A 22,991-nucleotide genomic window follows, 5' to 3' on the forward strand; every position below is an offset into this window, starting at 1 on the left:
GGTTTGCAGGAACAAAATGTTTCACGCATGTAAATGAGATGGTCAAAGCATCAGAAACACCTCAATCTCACTCACACTAAAAATTCAACATGTAGTTAAATTAACACCTCCAATGATGTCAATCAAAACTAAACATCATTATCTTTGCAAAGACAGAATTTCTGACGACTTGGTTGAAGTGAATGAGATAACGCGATGAACTTACCGGTGAGTGTATTTTATTGTGGAATTACCTGCAGGGTTGCACACAAAAACTGCAATTACTAGAATAATGATAATGACACAGAATCCTATGTAAAATTCTATGTAGCTCTTTCACTGTACATGGACAACTGTGTTATTGTGATACAACTAATGACATTAAGTCAAAACTAATCCAAGCTATGCTGTTAATTATATAAAGACAAATAACCATTTTCTATTGATTAATATTAAAATCAAAACTCTGTTCATACTGAATTCATAATATTAAATTAGGGGGAAAAAAAACATTCATGTTCCCCGACATTCAGCGCAAATATCTGCAGGGAACAACCCTGCATTTGTGATGAACAAGCGCATCGTAGAAGGTGGAGGTAAATGATTGTCTTGGGGTTGTAAAGTTTAGGTGGTGTTTCATCTATCTGCGCCTTTATTTAGCCTCCTATCCTGTCTTGGTACTTGCTGAACTGAGATCACTCTGCAGTTTTCCCTAGAGACAACAATAATGACACATACTGACTTGGCACACCAATATTTCACATCCAAAGCAAAACCTATTAAGGATGACTACTTACCATAGACAAGATATGTCCTTCAAAGCAGCAACCTTCACATTCAGTGTAATCTACGCACGCGCGCGCGCACGCACACACACACACACACACACACACACACACACACACTCAGACGGATGTGCATGTGTTATATTTCATCCTCTGGCCAAGTGATGGTGTTGTCCTCCCTACATCCTTATTATACCCTTGAAATCCAAAATATGGCTCTGTATTATGTGATTTATAACAACTAATTATTTGACAAAATTATATTCATAATTTTGCATAATTATCTTGAAAGAGGCCAACTTTTTTTTTTTCCCCCTCATCAGTCCTACAATATTGACAAGCTGTACCAAATGACCAAAAAAAACCCACTCAACTGTTAATTCAATTCAAGCTCAAGTAGAGTATAAATTTTCAAATCTTTTTCAAAGATTACATTTTTGTGATGAACTTGTGTTTACAAAAAATACACACCCTTCAAATCAGAAGCTCCAACTTCCACAGTCATGGATGCACAAGATACCCTAAGTGACTACAAGGCTTGGTGACTAAAACGGCAGAATTTAAAGCAATCATTCAAGAAACTAAAACAATTTAGCATGCAGATGTGTAAACCAATATTTCATCTGGATAGATTAAGTTACATTATCTGTGAGTGTGTCGGCGGTGTAGTTTGTTCATGGCATAACATTAGCTTTGTACTTTTAATGACCGCATCCACATTTAAGAAAAATCATAATTGCCCCAAATGAACTCTGCTTTTAAGAAAACACATCAGTCCGATAAACCTCTGTTTACCACAGGTTATCATCAATGTAATTTCTCTCTTTGAAAAAATAATGAAAATAATCCCCTGAGGTTATTTAAAGCTACATAAACGAGGTAAAACATGACCAGTATATTTTCTGAATGGTAAAAAGGTAGCTGGATCGTTCTTAATCCTCAAGATTTAAAGACATACATTATGTCTTAGATTTGACATTGGCAGGAGTCTGGGAAGCTTTTAATTAGCTTTGAAAGGATTGTTTACAATTCTAAATACTTTATAAACAGAAAATAAAAGTACCCAATGATGATGATGATGATGATGATAAGGTTATGGTCTAATATTTAATGTTAAAAATGCTATGACATTAAAAAACTTATTTGTCATGATAAGCACAAAAATTTCATCTTGTATGTTATGTTAGAAAAAATACTGTATATCCACTTCTTGCTGCAAAGAACGGCAGAATCTGATTTATGTTCTCCCTAGTTTTATTGAACTATACAAAGGAACTTTCCACCTTGACCGCTCTTTTTCAGCGAGAAGCCAAAGTTATCAATCGAGGTGCTAGGAAGTCTTTTCCCCGAGCCACGTTTTCTCAGCCTAATGGATTACGCTATACTGTAGAGAGCAAAAAGAGAAAGCGACAGAGAAAAAGAGCCCGAGTGAGTGAGACACAGAGAGCAAGATGCTGCTACAACTGTACGGTTTTTGACTGATTATGCATTTTTTTCTTAAGCTATTCATAGAAGATAGATTCATCATTCCAATTTGTCAAGCTGGCAAAGATTTCAATTAATTATGTGCAGCAAAAGACTGGGCGTATTAGGCCTCTCTGTCAGCACCAGTCTGAGTCCCCCATTTACCGGACTCAAAATAAAGAGGTATCAGAGAGGTGCTGGGATCCACCAGTAATTAATTTGATGAATGCCTTAGCGGCACAAACAGTGGCAGCCGTGCATCTTTTCATCAGACGTGAGCACCAGTCTCCATGCTCGCTGCTAATTTGAAGGGGGCAGCTCATCTGTATAGTGGATGTGTTTGGAGCTTGGGTCTATTCTTCAAGCCATGTAGTCACAGCCTCCCGCTGTCCACGCAGTATGTGGGGGGCCTTATGTTTGCTGTCAACTTTGTCCTTGTGCCAAGCAACTTGCTCCACTTAGGGTCCAGTTTTTTGACTTTGTGGCCTCAACCTGACAATACAGGATTAAAGGAAGCCAATTTTTTTATTTAATTTATTTCCATCCAAGCTGCTCCTCACATTATTAATGTAATATCACACAATATATTTGTAAGACTTATAAATACTGTGATGAAGACTTCAATCAGATGAACTACTGATAATCCATTAGAGGAAAATGTCTTATTACAATCTGAAGGGATAAGGGTGCATCTACACGATGATAGATGAAGACGGTAACATGGTGGGAGGTGTGATTGGGCCAAACTAAAATGATGGATCATATTATTGTTATTAGGTGAAAGCTTCAACGGCAGCTATTTGCGATGCAAACCGTCAATGTCGACGGGAGCCCCGGCCGAACAAAGAAATAATTGGACCGGTGCCACATAATTCAGGTTCATATTTTCACAAGTGGGGGGACCTCATTATAAATCAGGTCAGACCACTGATACGAGACCATAAATCAAAGAAAGACATAGCTCGAACAATTAGATAATTACTAGACCACCATGTCACCGCTGCTGAGATGTTATGCTGTGCCACTGAGAGGGAGTGGAGGAAGTAACAAATAGTGCCGTAAATAGCCAAATGTTGTTTTGGCCTTGAATGGTCATATATAAATTAATTTTTTGAGATGGACACTTTGGTACACGAATTACTAAAGGACCAGAAACAGAATTGCAAAAAATAAATAAATAAAAAATTCAAAGATTGAAAAAACATTAACAAAATATTTCCTTGGATATTACCAACAGTAGCATGCATTTCGAAATCAAAACAGTGCTTCATTATGCAGTAACAAAAAGCGGACCAAGTCATGAAATTGGTGGAACATGGAGCTGTCAAACGATTCAACTATTAAATGGAGGTAATCACATTATTGTCAGTCTGTCAGTTGTACAGTACATACCTTATAATATGGGAGAAGTTCTAGATGTGTTCAAGACATCATTCAGTCAGCTGACCAAGGCCCTTATCATTCCAGATACGAACTGCTAATAAAATGAGGCAAGCTTGATGTCACTCATCACATAATGGCCTCAAACATTTTGGCTCCTTGGAAGAAAAAAATAGCCTGGTTAGACCAGACCCAGGATTCACTGAATAGGGTCTGGCCACACTCCATTGGGGATTGCTTGAAGAGATTGAATCCTAGTAGGCGAGGTGTGTTTGGAGCAGCCTGTAACCACAGACACCACTGACGGAGTAAGCCGGTAAATTATACTTTTCCAATAAAACCGGATGACAGAATAGCAACCACATCTTTACCTTCAGTTCGTACTTTAATGTATTTCTTATTTTCAGCTTTAATATCTGTATATTTCAACAACTGCTAGAACTCAACCACTCCTGCTAGTCCCTGATTGTTCCAGCCAAAGTTCAGCTTGAGCAGAGTTGAGCAGGAAGAGGGCAGAGCCACTCAAACCACAGATAACCATACTTGCTTGAGACGGCGGAGCTTGAGTAGTGACAAAATATAAACTAGACAATTAGAAAGAATGCAGCTTTACGACACTTAAGAATCACTTATCAGACCAGGAAACTATGTCAATTCAATCAACACAATCCTGTTCCAAAGCCTTGAGGCCCTGACTGTAAAAGCTCTGTCCTCTTTAGTTCTCAGCTGAGACTCTGAAACAGACAGAAGACCTCTACCCAAGAAAGTCAAGGTGCATCCTGGCGAGTACTACCAGGTCAGAAATATAGCAGTGAGAGAGGTTAAAGTAGTCATTGAAATCAAAAAGCTAAAAGCGATGCTATCCATGATATGGGACGCCTCACTAGATGATTGCACTGACTGCCAGTGACCCCTAGTGCTGCTCAAACGTTCTGTTACACTGCTTGAACTACAGTGTGAAAGCCTGTTACTCTAATTATATCTATAGCCCATGATTACCCCCAGGCTGAGAAGCTGCCTGAAATCCAGAAGCAGGGGTCTAATTGACCCCAATTGAAAGTGTCATTCCTCAGGATTGCCAAGTTGAAGATGCTTCAGCAGCCAATGATGAGCAGACGTTAATTCAATGTTACTCCTCAGTTTTATTGTTTGATATTCGAGCAGCTCCTACTCTCGCCCCCCTCCCCCCTGTACTCGGATGGGCGGGTGTCTAGCTGCCTGTACTGCTCTTGTGTCAAACCAGAGTGCAAAGAAGCTCCAGCAGTCAAAAATTGAGGTCACAGCACAAGAGTGAACCAACTGGAACAGATTGTTGTAGAACCTCCAGGCTTTTGCAGACACGTGTTGATCCCGGCACAGCATGTCCAAGCTTTTACCTTATCCAGCCCTTCTTCTTCACAACTCCCTTGACAGCAACTTAAAGATGGAGGGAATATCCAGACCTTTGGATTTTACTGAAGTCTGTTAACATCACATGCACATCTCCAACCCTGTGTAAACTATAAGAATCATTTATCTTGAGGGTTATCAGCTAATGTTTTAATGACACAGGTTTTACCTGGACTTCAAGCTTTGAGATCCTGAATTTCAAGTTTGTTTGTTTGTTTGTTTTTTTGAATCATACATCTGGGGGAAATGTATGCATTTGATAAAATAACTTTTTAATCCAAAACATAAATGGAATTTTAAAAATTCCCAATTATTTTTATATGGAGATTTCTTGCTTGTGAGAATCTGGTACCTTCTCTTTGCAAAAGCAATTTATACTATTTATACTAATACTGATGAGCATTTTTCACATGAAAAAAAGCTAAATGTATACAAAAAGTGAATAAATAAACACTGATCAAAATCTGCATTGAGTTAAAATAAATTCACAATGAATCTTCTGAAAGTAAGGGAATGACAGAATTTTGCACAGGAAATAAAACAATATAACATGAAGTAAAACAAAAGTAGAAATGACCCCTAACAAAACTGTGGGTATTTATGCTGGCAATATGAGCTGACAGTTGCTTTCATTGGGTCTGAGCTTTCTCAGCCCAGTTGAACAAAATGTAAATGTCTCATTAGATCATTGTCTCATAAGCACTTTAAAAGATGTTAAAGCCGCTCTGCATAAGTCCCATCTGTGCTACGACATGTCCCCGTGGAGGACAGGCTATGTTTTAAGGCACAATTGATCCTTTAATAATGTCATGACCACTGAGTGACCCGCAGCAGGGAAGGGGGGGCGGGGTGTTTGTTCAAGGGTGGGCGTGCGGCGTCGTAACTTGGTTATCAACGTTGGTATTCAAAGTGTCGTCTTGTGTAAACTGGCTACATTCTGTCATTATTGTCACTTTACATGAGAGGGACAGCAAAAGGGGAGCACTGACAGCAGATTGACCCCAGATGCTGTACATTTGATTGATATCTCTACAGACAATGATCTTTTTTTTTTACACTGCTGTGGTGGTAACATAGGGAGGCACTGGGAGGGGGGCAAATACAGGAGAAATGTCACACCAGGGAAGTCAGTGAGGCATAAAGCCCTGCCTGATGAGCGCAGGGTCAGTAGCTCCTTTCCGCCCTTTGTGCCCCGGGTAAAATGATCTAAGTGATTCTGGACCTCTGCCACCGATCCGCTGGAGTGCAGGAGTCAACCGCGTAGGCATAGCAGACTCACGGCTGGCAAAGGATTGGCTGGTGAAACTACATGTAATGTGCAATTGCCTAAAGGATGGAGCCTTTATCATGTTTTTTTTTTTTAAACTAGGACCTATTTTAATAGACTCACAAACTCTTTAAATGTCAGTAATATAGTCGATACAGAACACTACTCCATCACTAAATACTATGATTTTTACTTAATAATGAAAACATGATCTGAATGAAATGGCTCCATTTGAAACCATACGAGGATAGATTTTTGATGCTGACAGTGTTTTTTTTTTTATTTATTTATTTATTTATTTATAGCTGGAAAGTTGAGCCTCCCCAAAGATGAATAAAGGAGGGGGGGGGGGGGTTAAGATTACATTGTTCTGGTAAATTACTTGCACAGAATGGCTTCAAGGCAGAAGCCATAACGGTGGATGCATCCTTAAAGACTGCATGATATGTCATGAGCTAGCTTCTGGTCTTAAGCTGTCCATGCTGGATGATTGTGATCAACTTTAATTAAATGTGGTTACACTGTCTTTGTTCATGAGATTACAGTAAGCTACCCTGACACAAAACTAAACAGCTTCTCTTTTCACCGACATATTTTGTGATATTAAATATTTTAATGAAGATGCGGTGTTACTGGCATGTTTAATTACAATTACTGCATGTTCTTTAAAGGAATATATAAGTTTCACATCAAGATGTTTTCATGGATGTTAACAATTAAACTATTTCTATCTGGATGCATTTGTATTATAGAGGGAGAAAATTATGTGGCAAGCTCATCACTGTGTAGGGTAATAAGGTCAATGTAAAAAAATAACCCAGGGGCACATTTGCCAGCAAATGTGCAGAGACCCACACAAACACACAAATAAACACACGTACACACCACTGTCCCGGCCGTATGTTGCAGAATCCAAACCAATCGAGTCAATTGCCAGAAAACATGACATGACCTTTCAGATTCACTGAGCATCAACCGTGAGTGGGACTGGCGTGCTTTCCGTTTCAGCGCACCCTCTGCCCCTCCCGCCCACTCCGTCACCCCCAGGGCCCTAAACCCTCCACAAATAATTACTCTCGGTGGAGTCTGTACTCCACAAGACAGAGCCAAAAAAACTTGACTCTGATCTTGACCTATACTTAGGGTGATCTCACTATGAAATCATCCTCTCACAGGGGCTTTACTATTTGAACAATTCAGTCACCATAAATTGAAATTGAAAAAGGTCAAGTTCATGTTTAGACATATTCTGCTCGAAAATGTATCTTTACAGAATTCACAGGAAAAAAATACAGCTCAGCTTTTTTCCCCATTCAAAGATCTATGTTTTACACCAAACAATAAGCTTGCATGAAGCACATTAAAAGTCAAAGGTGGAGTCTTTTATAGGTCATATGCTCCTCTATTCCATGGCCTTGGGTTTGCCTTTCACTTTTCTTCAATTCTGATAAAAGACTCATCTTTTATTTTCAAAGTTAATTCTTTGCAAGTCAGAGATGTTACTATAGTGCTTAGATGTACACATACAAAGAGGAAAAGTAGTAAAAACTAAATCAGGGGAGACCACGTGTATCTCGCCAGCTCAAAATGCCGGATCCCCTTTGATAAAACAGCCACCGTGATAGGGTGAAGAATAAGCTCCTTCAGCCATTAGCGTAACATAACCTATGATGCCATCACATGCTAAATCAGTTTTTGTTGAGAAACTCCCTCAGAACCCTCCTGTTCATGTTTGACTAATGTTAACGAATGTATTTCTTCAATAACAGCATTCACTGCTGTGTCTTTCCCACTAATGTTACTGCCTATTGCTTTGAGAGACGCCATTCTCTACCAGTAGTCCCTAGTTGCCAGCAGCTTCAACAACAGGAACCAATCAGGAGCTACGTTACTCTCACGTAGCAGAAGAGTTCTGATCGCAGTCCCTTTAGGTGGGAGGGGGTCGATATGTAGCTGCACAGCTCACCACATACAGATGGTCTCACCAGGCTAAGTCAGAGTAGTATATAACTTCTTTAACATGGTATGCTACTGCATACATTTATTAAGGCAGACAGTATTAGAAGAGATGCATTCCCTCCTTACTACGAGCATTTTTAAAGCCTTTGAATGAATACGCATCACTGCAACTCCCAAATACTGGATGACAAACAGGTTACACTCGCCACATCTTTCATAGGGTGTTTCCCACAAGTTGAGAACTTATTTGCAGTGGTGGGTAACACTGCATGTAATGCCATGTGACACTGTGTGACAGTGAGGCAGGTAACATGAACTGGCTCTGACCTTCCTGGCACCTTCACTATGATGATCCAGCATCTTCTCAACAGAAAAAACTTGAGCATAACACCTATAAATTATAGATAATTATATTACTATACATGTTAGTTGGATCAGTAACATTCAAACTGACACCAAATGTGTTTCAGGACTCTATGGTTTTACATTGATTCCCATTATTTTTGGCTCCCACTGCTAACTTCCTGTGGCAGCCATATTGTTGCTTCTTTTTAAATTTTGGCAGAAACAAACAGTAAATATCCCTTATACATACACCGACTGATTCTATTGTTTCAGTCTGTGAAACAAATATAGTGGTTGTCCAGATATAGTTGTGTGAGGGTGAGTGTACTACATTCTGCTGGCAAAAATACTGACAGTGTCTCCAATGAATAATGAATAAGAAGTGCGAATGGTTTCGTCAAATTGGTGGAATTGCATGCAACAAAGGGTTAAATCCAAAATTTTGAAGTGTATAGGAGGACAAAATACCGAAGCTTCAGTTTGTCGAGAGGTTAATACCATATATCACGGTAATCTTGTTCACGAGTATGGGGGTTAGATGGAATGTGAGGTAAACAGGTGGATCCCTGATTTATGTTTTGCAATTGATTGTGCCTGGCTTCTCTAACATCCTCTATTTCACTTAATAGATTTAATGTCTGCTACAAGTGAAGGTCAACACATTTAACCCTGAACATTTAGCTTATTCCACTGTTACATCTGTGTCTTCAAATTAATGTCATGCTGCAACACATTTGTTTTCCTGTGAGAGGGTAAACCTTTGTGACACGCAGCAGGGAGGTTCCAACAAGTCTCTATTCATTTACTTCAAAATGAAAAAGGCGGAATGATATGGGGGCCAAACATCTTACTACGACAATCTTATTTCATGGAGGATACTGCCCTTTCCCCTCTTTTTGTGCCTGTGAAGTTGATTTGAAGTCATTGTTAGTCCTTTTGATACGAGGTTGGGTCAGACCAATTTGCCACCTGGTGAGGTGGGGGAAGTAGGGAGGTACATATTTTAATTGTCAGGTCACTGGATGCAGGGACAGAGGATCCTTTGGGCACATTGTCTGTCTTTGTGTGAAGGAGCAGCCTTCTAAAAATCCCCTACCTCATTATGAGAGAGGGAAGATTAATTGACCAGTTCAATAACTGGCAGCCTCAAGACTAGATCAACTTAGCAAGGGAACTCGCCAATTAAGACTAGACTACAGCACCTTCTCTCATACAGAGAGTAATCCTTTTTATTGCCATTAGTCTCTATAGTCCTTTGAGGAAGATCAAGGCTAAGTTGCCCTTTGTCAAAGGGACAAAAATGTCTATAGGGCTTGACAGCAAGATTTAATGTTCCTGGTAGTATGGGTTACTCTAAGTAATGTAGATGGCTGCCAACTAAGGTTGCAATAAACATGCACTTGCATGAGCTAATCAATTTAATTAACAACACAGTAATGGATGTGGTCTGAATCTGTTGTACTGTAAATGTCAAAGCAAGGGGTTGTTAATATTTCCTCCGAGACTTCACATATTTCAATTATTGTAACAAACAAGTGCACCATCAAAGGCAACTTTATGTTATTATTCCTCAACAACAGAACGTAAAAGTTTCATCAAATCATGGATTACGATTCCAGATTGCCCAGATCATGAAAAAAATAAAACACCACTGTGCAGCCATTCTTTCCTTTTTCACCTAAACTAAGCCACTTTCTGCTATAAAGTGCTGGACTGATGTGATATTTCAGCTCAGACTAAAAACTCGCCTTCTCCACAACTAAGATTTCAATTTCGGTAGTAAATAAAGCTTTAACAATCGTTCAAAAATACACAAGCCACAAACGCACACCAGTGAAGGCTCTCATCCCTCATCATGATGAATGCTTAAAAAAAAACAACAACGGGAGAACACTGTATTTGTCATATTTAGAATAAACAGTTCATCAGATCCTGAGTGCTGTTATATCCTTGAGGAGAGAGGTTGTTGTCAAACTACCGTGTGTTATGATCGAAGTAAATGGATGGGATGGATATGTCAAGACCACAGAGGTGCCAGAGATCTGGTGTCAACACCTGTCGGTTCCCAGTCAGCTTGTATCTTCAATAACAAAACTGACTTTGATATAAAGCATAGACCACGAGCATATATAAACACAGTCACAGTGTGTGCACGCATGCACACACACACACACACACACACACACACTCTCTCTCACTTTGTCTTTTGTGCACCCAAATGCTCTGAGGGGGAACAGAGTGCTGAAAAGATGTCATCATCACTCTCTTCAGGAAGCCATTATGGATAGGAAGCTAATATACTGTGCAGATATTTCAGCATCTTTTCTTTTTTCTCTTTTTTTCCCCACCGAGGGCTGTATATTCCTCATGGGTGATCGGTAAAATTGGTTGACATTTTCCTGGCTCCAATTAACCTCCAATTTGACTCTCAGTTTTGCCTGTCTTCTTTTATTTTCTTCTTGGAAGAAAAAGTGGCAAAGGGGGATACCATGGGTGGAAACAGAAGTAATGTTTCCCGATGTTGACCATTTCATTTTTGGGGGGGAAGGGGGGGGGGATTAATTGTTCTCTTGTCCCAGTGGATGACCACTAAATGGACAGAGGATGCACTTCATCAGTAGGTCATGACATTCTCCACAAAAGGTTAATACAGTACTGCTCATTATGGCATTGTATAAAGTAGCATTTGAAATAAAAGTGGAGGGCCGTCATGTATTGTTTCTAATACTAGTGGTAGATGCTACTAAAAACTCATTGTAATAATACTACAGTGAGGGATCATTTGAATGCACAATCACTTCTCTAACTTCTGTCAGCAAACTATCAGCGTCCCAAACATTTACGTCGTGGCTTTCACTTTAGCTTTAGAAATCACATTAGCCAGATTAACTGCCAAATGTCGCATATGACATCAGGTGTTAATATGTAGAAATGTCCCCTGATACTGAGGGAAACAGGGTTCATCATAAGACAAAGAATTTACATTAAATTTATTTTTCTTTAGCCATGTTCGGGTGCTTGTTTTGAGAAAGTCAAAAGAAATGTCAACAAATCTTACTTCATAACTACTTCTTTTAATTTTTAACATGACAGATTATATTTATTTTATTTCCAATTGAAGAGTGATGATAAAACAAATGTAAGAACACTGCATATTCTTGAGTTGTAGAATATATGCCTGTATGTCTATTGGACAATGCATCTTGGTTCTTATCCTTCACCTTGAGAGTAATTTTTCCTCCCTGTTGACCGGACAGAAAACAGAGCATAAGAGGACATCTTCATTGAAAATAACTGAAAGAATCAAAGTGCACTTGCTTGTGTAGGGCCACTGTGCAGTACCTGAACTGGCAAGCATCATTAAAAATCCAAACATCAGAAGGAAGCTCAAATTCTCTTTGTAACACAGCAACAGTAGGCCAGCTCAGGATTGCGGTTACATGGAAATTTATTTATATTTATATATATATATCCAAAGTTTTTCTTGAGAGTAAATGCAGCAAAGGTGCAGGCCAGTCAGGGTACCAATCCTGCACCTGGTCTAACACTCTTACAACTGGCATACAGGTGTCAGTCTGGCCTGACAAAGCCTGTTCTATAGCACTTTTAGGCTTGTGACTCACATGCCTGGTTTGGAATTCTCCTTATGGTCATTTCGTCAGTGTTAACCAGCACCATACTGCAGTAGGAAACTATCTAATACATTTGTCACATCTTTGTTTTCAGCCCAAAGCTATTCAAGTCACCGGTCTTTGATAGACAGAATGTAAAATGGATTATTGCAAATTTTCTCCCAAAAAATTACATCACCTTTATAAAATTTATTGTTCTGTGTTATCTCCCTACCTGTCACTGACACAGCACATTATAACATTAAAACATCATTAAAAGACTACGTTTCTTAAGAGCTTTGTCTGTAAGTAAAAATAAAACGCTTGATTTTTGGCTTACAAATGTAAAACCTTGTGACATCAGAGGCTATTACCACAGATGGCCCCATGATCCAGTAGCATGCCCCAAATGTCCTAGCTGTGTACATAGCTAGGGCGAGGTTATACAGAGCCTCAGATCTTGTAGGGCTGGTGTGCTGGCTCAACGTCAATCACGGTAATGTTAGCTGACACACTGGTGAGGGTGGTGACAGGGCAAGGTTATGTGTCACTGTGCGCTCATGGCCTGCATGAAGACCAGCACTGCCAGAACTCTGTCTCATGTGAGGGGTCACCCTTGGGGTTTGGGATCCAAATTAATATACCCCACTACAGTTGCACTGCACCTATCAGCAAATTGTTCCCTGAGTCCTCTTGCTGAAGGCCTTCCTTGCCTGAAATTTACCCAGCGCAGCCTCAAATACGCCATCATTGGCATGCAATTATAATGTGTAATCAAAGTGACTTTTTTTTAGCTAGCACGTTAGCACCAAATGCTGCCCCTCACAGAAGCTTAATTAACCTTGTATTTTTTCATCTAATATTCAATTACATAATGAGTCACTACATTCAAGTTACGGTGCTATCAACACAATTATTTTGGTATTAATTTATAAGTCATAGTTTTCTTCAATTGTTTGAAAAATATAAAAAAGGAAAAGGCACGCAGACTCAAGGCAATACATCGTCATCAGATACAGATCTGGTTCCAATCCAAATTTAAGTCTCTCAATTTCCATTCTATCATCTTGCCAAATTTCCTCAAAATCCATCTACAGCTTTTTGTTTGATCACACAGACAACCCAACCTTGGTGGAGGTAAATATCGATTAACATTTATTGCCTTTTTCAACATTTCTTGGGATATCCATCTTTAAATCACTTCTTTTGGCCAAATAAAACCCTAAATTATGTTTACTGTCATTTGAAAAATGGAAGAAAATCAGTAAAATTTCCTGTTTGGTGAGCTAGTAACGGTGTCCACAACCTCCTTCAAAAAGACATGCTCTCAAGCTTTTGTTGTTGCTAGGTTACAAAAAGCATCCTCGAGTCCGTACACATTCCCTCATGTCTAACTGACAAGAAATATGACTGTGAGAAACACTCATCTGACCATCTGACAGCCTGACAGGCGTGGCAAGATTCCTCTTGATTTCAAATACTGTTCACGCTAACCCATCCTTTTTAGATCGTAAATAAGAACGTCATCAGTGACCGAAAAGATCAGGTTCTCCTCTGGAACTCTTGACAGCATTGATATCATAAATCCTGCCGCTTCTTCATTTTGATAGGTTGTGAGAAAGAGGTGACATTGACGAGCTTGGCAGTCTCCCAAATCTTGAACTATTTACGATTAAGAGAGCTGAGAGTGCAGTGGACGAACAACTTGTACGCTGAAGGCATTTTGGCGGCAAGGTCACCGAATACCATCAACAATGAGCTTCGCAATGGGTCCTGCCCGCAAAAAAAAAGGGCAGACTGTGGACATATGTGCTTAAATATTTGGAATTAAAATGTCGTAAAACTTTACACAACTAAATATTGTCTTGTAATTAGGATCCATCAAACGAACTCATGGCGCAGTTCTGATGAATGACGAAATCAATAAGTAAATGGACAAACTGAAAATGCATATTGGTTTATCTGAAATTACTTTCCAAAACGCGTATTCTCTTAAATACTTGTATATCTTATGAGACAAAATGTATCTAACTTTTGCAAAATTTGTTGTGCATATTCCTATAAATATCTAGCAACATGAGCAATCGGGGCCACTGCACTAAACCCTGCAGTGAGAAACTCTAGCAAAGTGCCATGCATTTGTTTTATTCTCAGTGGAAAATGCAATGTTTCACAACAGATGTGACAATGCGGTGGTTAAAGTCTAGCTATTTTAAAAAGGTACAAAAACCACTTGGTTAGTGTTCGGGAAAGATCGTGGTTAGAGATGGAATACAAGTTTTTTTTTAAAATGCTAAAAACACCCGTTTTTGTTCCAGACAAATGGCTGCAAATCTCTTGATGTCTATAAAATTGAAGAGTAAATGCCTTAAAAAAAAAAAAGAAATAATAAAACCTTTGAAACACATGTAGGCAAAGCAACTTTCTGCTGTTAACATGAATGAATACCTGAAATGGCGTTTTTTTTTTTCCAGATAAAAGACTAGTCATTTTACAAAAAAAAAAAAAAAATCAATAAATATATCTTGTACAGCAACTAAAATTGGGGAAACTCGGAAAAACACACTTTTGACGAACTCTTCCTGTAAGCTAGGCTGCAGACGGCCGTTCAGCAATTCGGTTACTTCACTCTGACGGCCCAGTTACTCCAGCATAAAACGCTCTACTACTCTACCAATGTTGTAAAACTACAATAAAGCATGTGCTCTAAACACATCGTGTTTGGATGTTTGAATGTGTTGTTTTCAATGTCCCCCCACTGCTGATGGATTGTGGAATTAGGCCCCTCTGAGATGTGAATCACATTCACCTGGGCTGCTGACATTTAATCAATGAACATCTGAACTGTTGCAATGACCCTGAACCATAAAGATTTAATCTGGAGTCCCCACGTCAACTTCGGCACGACCCCCGTGGGTTTCCGATACAAACCTCCACAATCACCTGCTGTTCATTTCAACTTTCATCAAGCAGATAACAAAAATTGTATCCTCCAGTTTTTTGCATGAAAAATATGCACTAATATTTGAAGTTGTTTTGAGCAACATAAAAGTCTGTGAAATGACTTCTTTATGATCAGAATTTGATCAATTATATCTGTTAACATTTGGAAAATCTTGCAAAGCCACTTGATGAAAGTATTTATCTACATTCAAGTTAGTAGGGGGGCTAAATAGAAGTAGCTGGCGTTCCCAAAGCCTCCCCCGGAGTTTATGCTGCAGGTGTAAAAGAGAAGGTAACTGATCTGAACTTCAGATATCCCCCTTAAATGAGTTGTTCTCTATCAGAAATGGATCTGTTTACTCTGTTTCCCTTTGGAAGGGCAAGCTAAACCACCCAAATTATATTTATTATTATTTATTAACATTCAAGTCACCAGACAGCTAACCAGAAGTAGCTAGGTCAGCTGGCATGTTTCTGGTGCGCACGCTGTCTTTAAATATATGCAGTTTTCATCTTCTGACAGAGCAAGAACAATGCCACTTAACAAAACAGAAATACTGGGAAATTGTAGAGATTCATGATTGAGCTTAATGAGCACATTTGTTCGAATGTACAGGATGTTGTCGTATATGAAAAGATGACGCACTACACCTCAAACATTTTCAACATTAGGTTAATGGTTCTGTGGGATTCAGTTCCTAAAAACTCCCAGAAATTGATAAAAGAGCCACTTAAACTGTTTCAAAAATTCTTGTATCTTGTAATTCACACAGGATACAGGCGCCCAATATAATGTACCCATACAGCAATGAGTTCATAGATGTGGCATACATGAATCTTTCACCTCGATAAATATTTTATCTTTGCTCTGAATCATTTATGGCAAAGCCCTTTCTGTTGTTCTTTGGGCAACATGTGCATGCTTCTCCATCCCTGCCTCCCTCTTTATCTCCATCTCTCTCTGTCTCTCTCTCTCTCTCTCTCTGTCAGTTAGCCGAGCTGCTCAGTGGCCCTGAAATATGCCACATTATGCCGCTTTGTTGATCATCATTCAGCGCTACACCCTGAATCTGAATGCAATGTAAATGATATGATGATTCCCTTTAAGGCAACATTAACTTTACTATTGTTCAGCTTTTCCAAGTGCAAAGGTTGACTTCATGAGACAATTAAGTAACAGGGAGGTTCACTTTAACGTGCTGGTTATGCAGCGGATGAACATATAGTAACAAAACAATTCATAATCAATGATGGCTAAATGCCATTATATAATTACACCAGACCACTAATAAATTTGTTTTTTTTTCTCTAAGAGAGTGGTTTCATATTCTAACTCACAAAATCAGATTTTCTTTTGAGTCAGCTATGCTGTCTGGTTAAAGGAGTCAACAGGAGGTCATCTGTGGTTTCCGGCTGAATGCGTATGCATATGTGGAAAGAAACACTAGAATATGCATGACTGCTATTAACTTCATGTTTAACCAGTCTTGCTTGTACCTTAGATCTATATTAAATATGACTCTGAATAATGTACAAACACTATATAATATTTCATAAAAGGCAAAACTGGAACCACTGCAAAGATTGAATGTGCTGAATCCTGCGCAAAAAAAAAAGTTCAAGCCAACTCAACTGTGAGCTTATTTATACAAGTTCATTCAGTCATCAACTGGAGGAAAATAAATCAATTGACAGGTCAGCCACAAAGATTGGTGCACACATTAGTTTTCGGTTTTGAACTGAACTGTTTTGTCAGAACTGCAGGTGGAGACCACTGCTTCAAGGCTAATCGGTACAAAAGTGTGTTGTCTTGAGTGTTTGTGGACTAATTATGATTTAATTCAACTTGACCTGCACAGACTGTTTCACAAAACCACAAAAGCAATGTCATGACAACAATACAACTAACCTCATCACGTCTCCTTTTATACACGTTCTTTTGCTTCCTCCCCCTGAAACACAAACCCTTTGTCATACTCTGGTTTGTTTTGACAACAATTTCACTTCTGTTTGTGGACTTCATATCATATGTTTTCAAACAACATTTGTATTTTCCACCAAAAGTTACACAGTTCCTCCAATTTTTCACCTGATTTTCTTTCTTTATGTGCTTTGGTTTAACACTGTGACAAAGACAACTACATCCAAAAAAAAAAAAAACACGAGATGAAAAAAAGAAACTGTCTAATTGTCAGCAACATCTAAAAAAAACCTAAAGAACATCTTAAGAACCTACAGAACACTTTCTGGTCGATCATACGCAACATCCTCAAGCATGATGTTTTGTAACTTTAGAGAGTTGGGCTTCCATTTCTGAAAGAACAAATTTGTTGTTTCATTCAGAAAATAAATCTCCTCCACAGACACACAAGATGGAGTTGCCATGCAGTTCCTTTCAACCGCAGCCACATTTCCACTTCTTTGTAGGGCACACAGGTGTTAGGACATACAGTAATTGGACCTGTTCCGTTTACGTAGTCCAGGACTCTGGTAATGTACCTGCTGACTGACTGGAATGGCTTCAGACTAAATAGACTGGAACCATAATTGATATTATCTGTTACACACCTGCTTTGCTCGTCAAAATGGCTGCTGTAAGAAGGGTTTTCATTTGCAACCTTGGGAAAAATGTTGTGCAACTCGTCAATGGACTTAAAGACACCACTTTAGCTTGACTTTATCGTCTCGGCTCAACTTGGCTTCAACGCGGACATTGTTCTTTGCTACGGACGCTGAACATTTAAGTCCAAAATGGCGTTGCCACCGCTGGCAAAAAAGTCCCGGAGTTTCTCCTTGTTTTGCTGACGCGACTCGTTATTTGTGGACAGTGGTTTTGTACAAAACCAAACATTGTTCAGCTGCTGTTGAATTAGCAAGTCAGGATTGTAATGGCACGGTTGTAGTAGTTTAGTATAACTTATCGTGTCGTTTTCACGTCAACAGTTTTCTTACCATTGTTATCCGGCGTACGTTTGTTGGGAAGCGGGACTGGCCTGCCAATGTCAGGTGGGAAGATTGGCAGCTACTGACTTCTCCCTCAGTCGGCCGGCAATCATGAAAAGTTTAGTGCAGACCGCCACCACAAGACTGACCAATCAGGTGCCCTGTACGAATGACGTACGCATGACATCTGCAGCGTCATACCAAACAGGGCCACTGGGGGGGAGATCAGTATTGAGCGTCCTCTCTTCAGTATACAGGTTTAATTGTGACTCACGCAGCAATGCATTGTTGTTTGGGAGTCTTTGTTTTTACTGAGGTTTGTTTTAATATCCATTTAATCTTTACCTTTCTTGGTTGTAGCTTTTACGCTTTTCTGACCTGGTGTACGACCTTATTTGATTTCTTCTATTGTGTTTTATTGAGTTAAAAGCATCATGTAAACCCTCTTGTTTTTTCTCAAGTTATCACAATCAGTTATTGCTTGATGGTTTGATTTGCAAAGTATCCCTGTTTATTGTAAAAAAGTAAAGTTAATCCTTATATAATTATTATTATTTGTTTAGCAGGGAATTTTGCCAGTTACAGCAGCTCAATAAGCAAAGGTTAAAAATGGAGTGACGAATGAATAAAATGAAAATATAATAGAGTAGAACGACTTCAACTAAAAGCATGGCTCAGAGATAGTGGCTGTCTAGTAACCAGCCCCCACGCCACTTAGCGGATATGCGGTATAGAAAATGGGTGGATGGATGGACTTCAACTATACACAAATACTATTGTACACCAAGTGCATCCAGAATTATTGGGCGATGGTTAAGAAAGTGTCTCAAACCTCCTGATCCAACACCAGTGTTTTTCCATTCCCAGGACAATGAACCCTAAGGTAACTGGTTTAAGGTTGTTGTTTTTTTTTTCCCTCACACCAGCAAAGAATACCTTAAACACACAGGCAAACAGTCCAGAACTATAAAGTGACCATAATTTCAGTTTGTGTAGTACTTCAGTTGAGCTACATATGCAACTTTTAACAACTGGTTACTGAGCTTGTTAGGTTGCATCCAGCTCACATCCCCCTTTTTTGTGACTATGGGTGTGATACCAAACGGACCATTCTGATACCCGTTAATAATAAATATAAGAAAAGGGGGGGGGACGCTTTGTCTTATACCAAAAATCCTGTTTCATGATGTCAGAATTAGAGCTGTTGCTGTAGTGATGGGACAGACCTACAGCCCCATCTGGTGGACAGTTTATATTACAGGGGGCACCACTGTCGCCTTGACCTTTCTTGGATCTCATTGCTTCTTCCCCTCCAGACCCAGAAACCAATATTCATGTTCATCAGCTTCTGGGGCCCAGAGGCTGTGCGCTGCTGCAGTCCCCAATGTCAGCTGGGATAGGCTCCAGCCCTCCCATGACCCTGAATAGATAAGTGGTATAGAAAATGGGTGGATGGATGGGGGAAAAAAAACAACAAAAACGAACAAAACAAAAGCAAACAAGGAACACAAAAAAAGCAAAGCCATCTTTCCAGTAACCCTGTATTTTGGGACATGGAGCTAAAAAGCTGTTAAGTAAATTACCAGGGTCCATGTGATCATGGCAAAACCTGGAAAAGTCATGGATTAGTGTAAATGAAAAAATATGTTGAAAAATAAATAAAACCATATAGAATTTGAGGAAAATACATTACATTTGCTTCATAAATATCCACATAACATCCAGAACTCTATTGTTAACACTGATTGATTGTAATATTTATTTTTTATCAAACCATATAGGGTGGCACTAGTCTTAGATAAATACACACGTATATTTTGACTTATTTTTCATGCGTAAAAAGAAGATTCCAAGAATTCAAAAAAAAAATTCCCAAAGGTGTGGAAAGGTCATGGAACTGTATTTCTAAAAAATATGTATGAACCCCGATGTAATTTTTCTATAGAATTGTGTGCTCTGTTCAATTAAATTTTATTAAACATAAGAACTTATCTAGAACGTGTGAAAGTAACCAAGACTCTCGCCCAATATGTCATTTTCCATGCCAGTAGCAAGTTATTCTTCCTATTCTGCCTTTACGGTGGATGTAGATGGGCAGAAATACATCATCAAATGATTTAGGAGTGGGGAAAAATGGGGTTTACTGATACTATTTCCTTTCCAGTCCAGTAGGTGGCGGTAATACGCCTATAAGCTGGTTTGCAAAACAATAATTACGCCAAAAGAAGAAGTTAAGGCTGTAGCACTGAAGCTAACGGACTGCATGATAGCGTGGCGGCTAATAATACTGTTGACGAAGCACTAGCCTTGAAAGGTAACTGGACGGTTTGTGTCGATTCTGAACTGATCCTCCACCTGCTCACAAGCACGACAACTAACTACTGAAGTGAAACATGTCGCTGGTTTGTTACTGAGCAGTTCCGGTCAACACAGATGGTGAACGTCAAACTAACATGCTAACTGTTAGCTGACGTTGATGGCCTCCATATAATTCTCCCTTTTTTGTCTCACCTGTGGTGGTCCCAAACAGCTCTGAAGTTAATTTAAGTCCTGCCAGTTATAAAAGTTGAATACATTTTTAATGTTAGTGTAGTACTGATGAGTCACCAGAAATATACAGACTGATATATTGCACTAACAATGATGCTAGAGTTTCCCTATATGTGCTACATTGAACTCCATCCGTGTAGGCCTAATAGTGTGTGGGTGGCCGAGACTCCTCAGAAATATGCTTTTCTGTTATTAAAGTACGGTAGGCTTTCGGTTCAGTGTAGACCAGGAGTGCCAAAATTTTGGACTAAAATCAAATACATTCTGTTTTGTTAAAGTGCTAAAATGATATGACAAATTCCCCAATTTAGTTTTAAGTTTTATATTGTTGAGTTTACAATTTGCACGTTTCAGTGACAATTACGTGTAATGTTGCTTCCATAACATTATGTGATCATTTTTCAAGTGCAGGTAACTCAACAATCAGAACCAAAGCATAATTTTACCTTAACAAAAGAATTAAGTCCTTGTCTTCAGCCATCCTGTGCATGACTTGCTGCAGTAGTCATGATGCCACAGGTGGATGTCGGGCTCCAAGAAACCAGAAAGGGCCAGTGAGCATGAGAAACTTAGGATTTATTTTATTCAATATCCATGTCCTTTTATGGCAGGGGTGTGTGGCTGCAGGTTTTCATTCTAACCAAGCAAAAGCAACACCTGATCCAACAAATGAACTGTGTGGACACAGCTTAGTTGATTTAAGTAGAATCAGGTGTTGCTTTTGCTCGGTTAGACGGAAGACGATGGACACAAACAAACCCAACAGAGCTGTTGTGAGCCTCACAAAGGCTGAGGAGGAAATATCCATGTGAATTCCTACATTCCTCTTTTTAATGTCTGAAAATTACTTCCAGCTCACTGCTCGATCATGCGGCGAGGGGAGCACGTTCCTCAGGCGTTCCAGGCTCCGGTGGATGTCCACGCCAGTGCTGATGGCCAGGTGTACATGTTTAAGAAGAGAACAAATGAGTCACCTGTGTCCTCGGACAATGAGGGGCTCAGTGTCATGGAGATGAGGCCTCGGGTTGTCCAGGATCAGGACTATCCGAGGAGTGTCCACTTGCTGGAGCGGGAGGTGTTGGATGGTGACAGTCTGAACAAGCTTGCACTGCAGTATGGCTGTAAGGTAGGGAGTGTTTGTTGAGTTTTTGTGTCATCTGTGCTGTTGGCGATCCACTGAAGCGTTCTTCTCATGTATTTACGTCAACAGGTGGCGGACATAAAGAGAATTAACAGCCTCATGCAGGAGCAGGATTTATTCGCACTGAAATCTGTCAAGATACCACTTCAGAAACACAGTTTTCTGACAGAGACGTACTCAGACCTGAGTGACCCTGAAGAAAAACTACCACATTCATCTTCCACTGCAGTGACGAGTCCAGACAGAGCCAGAGCCCAACCGCACCTACACGAGGTCACAGACTTTCTCATGGAGGTGGATGATGATATTGAAAAACTGATTCAAGCTACAAACGATCGTGAGGAAGATTTCTTGGATGAGAAACCACAGAGGTTCAGTTTCAGAGGACGGCGTCTGAAGAGTCAGAGCTCTGACTGGGGCATCCAGTGGTGGAACGCCGTCATCGCCATGCTCCTGATAGGAATCGTCCTGCCGTTGTTTTATGTGATTTACTTCAAAACTAAATCTAGTGGAGGAGCATCACCAGCAGATGGTAGCAGTGGATTAGAGCCACCCATCAACTCCTCCAGTGGCTCAGGGACGGACTTTGGTACCAGAGGGTCTGAGCCTGGATAGTCTCAAAGCTTGAGTTTTAGGTCAGATCTTATAAAAAAAAAAATGAAGCCATATCTCTAAGTGCAATAACACCATGTGTCAAGTTTGGTGGCATCAGAGTTTTTCATAAAATAGTTTCCTGAAATGTCGCTGCTCTTTGTAAAAATGTTTGTTACTGTTCCTCAGGTGGTTTTATTCAGTCTGAGGCGATTCATTTGTGCTTTAAGGTTCACACAGGCGGCCTCTACACCACAAGATTCTTCATATTAATATATTTTTAACACATTTTGCTAATTAGACCGTGGATACATGGTGCTCTTGAACTGTGCCTTCTTGGATTGAATGTATTTTTCTGGTTTTGGATGCTTTAGTCTTCCTCACACCTTCTCTCTGGGTCTGAATTATAAGCCATAACCCTTGTTTACAGTAACAGTGTGGTGCAATATACTACGTTCACATGACATTGTACTGTATGTTGAAAAATGCAAAGTGTTCTATTTAAAAAAAAATACATTAAATCACGGACAAGTTCTCTGTATATGAAAGAGGCTTACACCTTGCTGTCATGTTATATACATATATGTAATCTGAGCACTTGAATCATTTGAGACATTGTTTAATGAGCCAGGTACGTTTTTCTT

The 22,991-nt window shown here is 39.5% G+C and overlaps 1 protein-coding gene and 1 long non-coding RNA gene across 4 annotated transcripts in view; one reads left to right on the plus strand and one right to left on the minus strand.

Annotated features, from left to right (window-relative positions):
* Nucleotides 1-18,237, minus strand: part of LOC147258857 (uncharacterized) — a 138,644-nt gene extending 120,407 nt beyond the window's left edge. The window contains exons 1-2 of one of the 2 annotated variants that reach the window (XR_015117082.1): nt 18,075-18,237; nt 17,032-17,074 (exon numbers count right to left, since the gene is read on the minus strand). This is a non-coding gene — a long non-coding RNA (uncharacterized LOC147258857). The remainder of the gene's footprint in view (nt 1-17,031; nt 17,075-18,074) is intronic. The other variant, XR_015117083.1, reaches the window with a different exon arrangement.
* A 2,020-nt stretch (nt 18,238-20,257) lies between these two features.
* Nucleotides 20,258-22,991, plus strand: part of lysmd4 (LysM, putative peptidoglycan-binding, domain containing 4) — a 2,989-nt gene continuing 255 nt past the window's right edge. The window contains exons 1-3 of one of the 2 annotated variants that reach the window (XM_086208954.1): nt 20,258-20,379; nt 21,470-21,741; nt 21,826-22,991. The exon at nt 21,826-22,991 is cut by the window's right edge and continues 255 nt beyond it. In XM_086208954.1, coding sequence (XP_086065080.1) covers nt 21,484-21,741; nt 21,826-22,371 — 804 coding nt within the window. In that variant the 5' untranslated portion in view covers nt 20,258-20,379; nt 21,470-21,483 and the 3' untranslated portion in view covers nt 22,372-22,991. Of the gene's footprint in view, nt 20,380-21,329; nt 21,742-21,825 lie in introns of those variants that run through there. The other variant, XM_086208953.1, reaches the window with a different exon arrangement.

This window comes from Aulostomus chinensis, chromosome 7, assembly GCF_037954235.1.
Source record: "Aulostomus chinensis isolate RoL2024-O1b breed Wild chromosome 7, RoL_Achi_v1.0, whole genome shotgun sequence".
NCBI classification, from domain to species: Eukaryota; Metazoa; Chordata; class Actinopteri; order Syngnathiformes; family Aulostomidae; genus Aulostomus; species Aulostomus chinensis.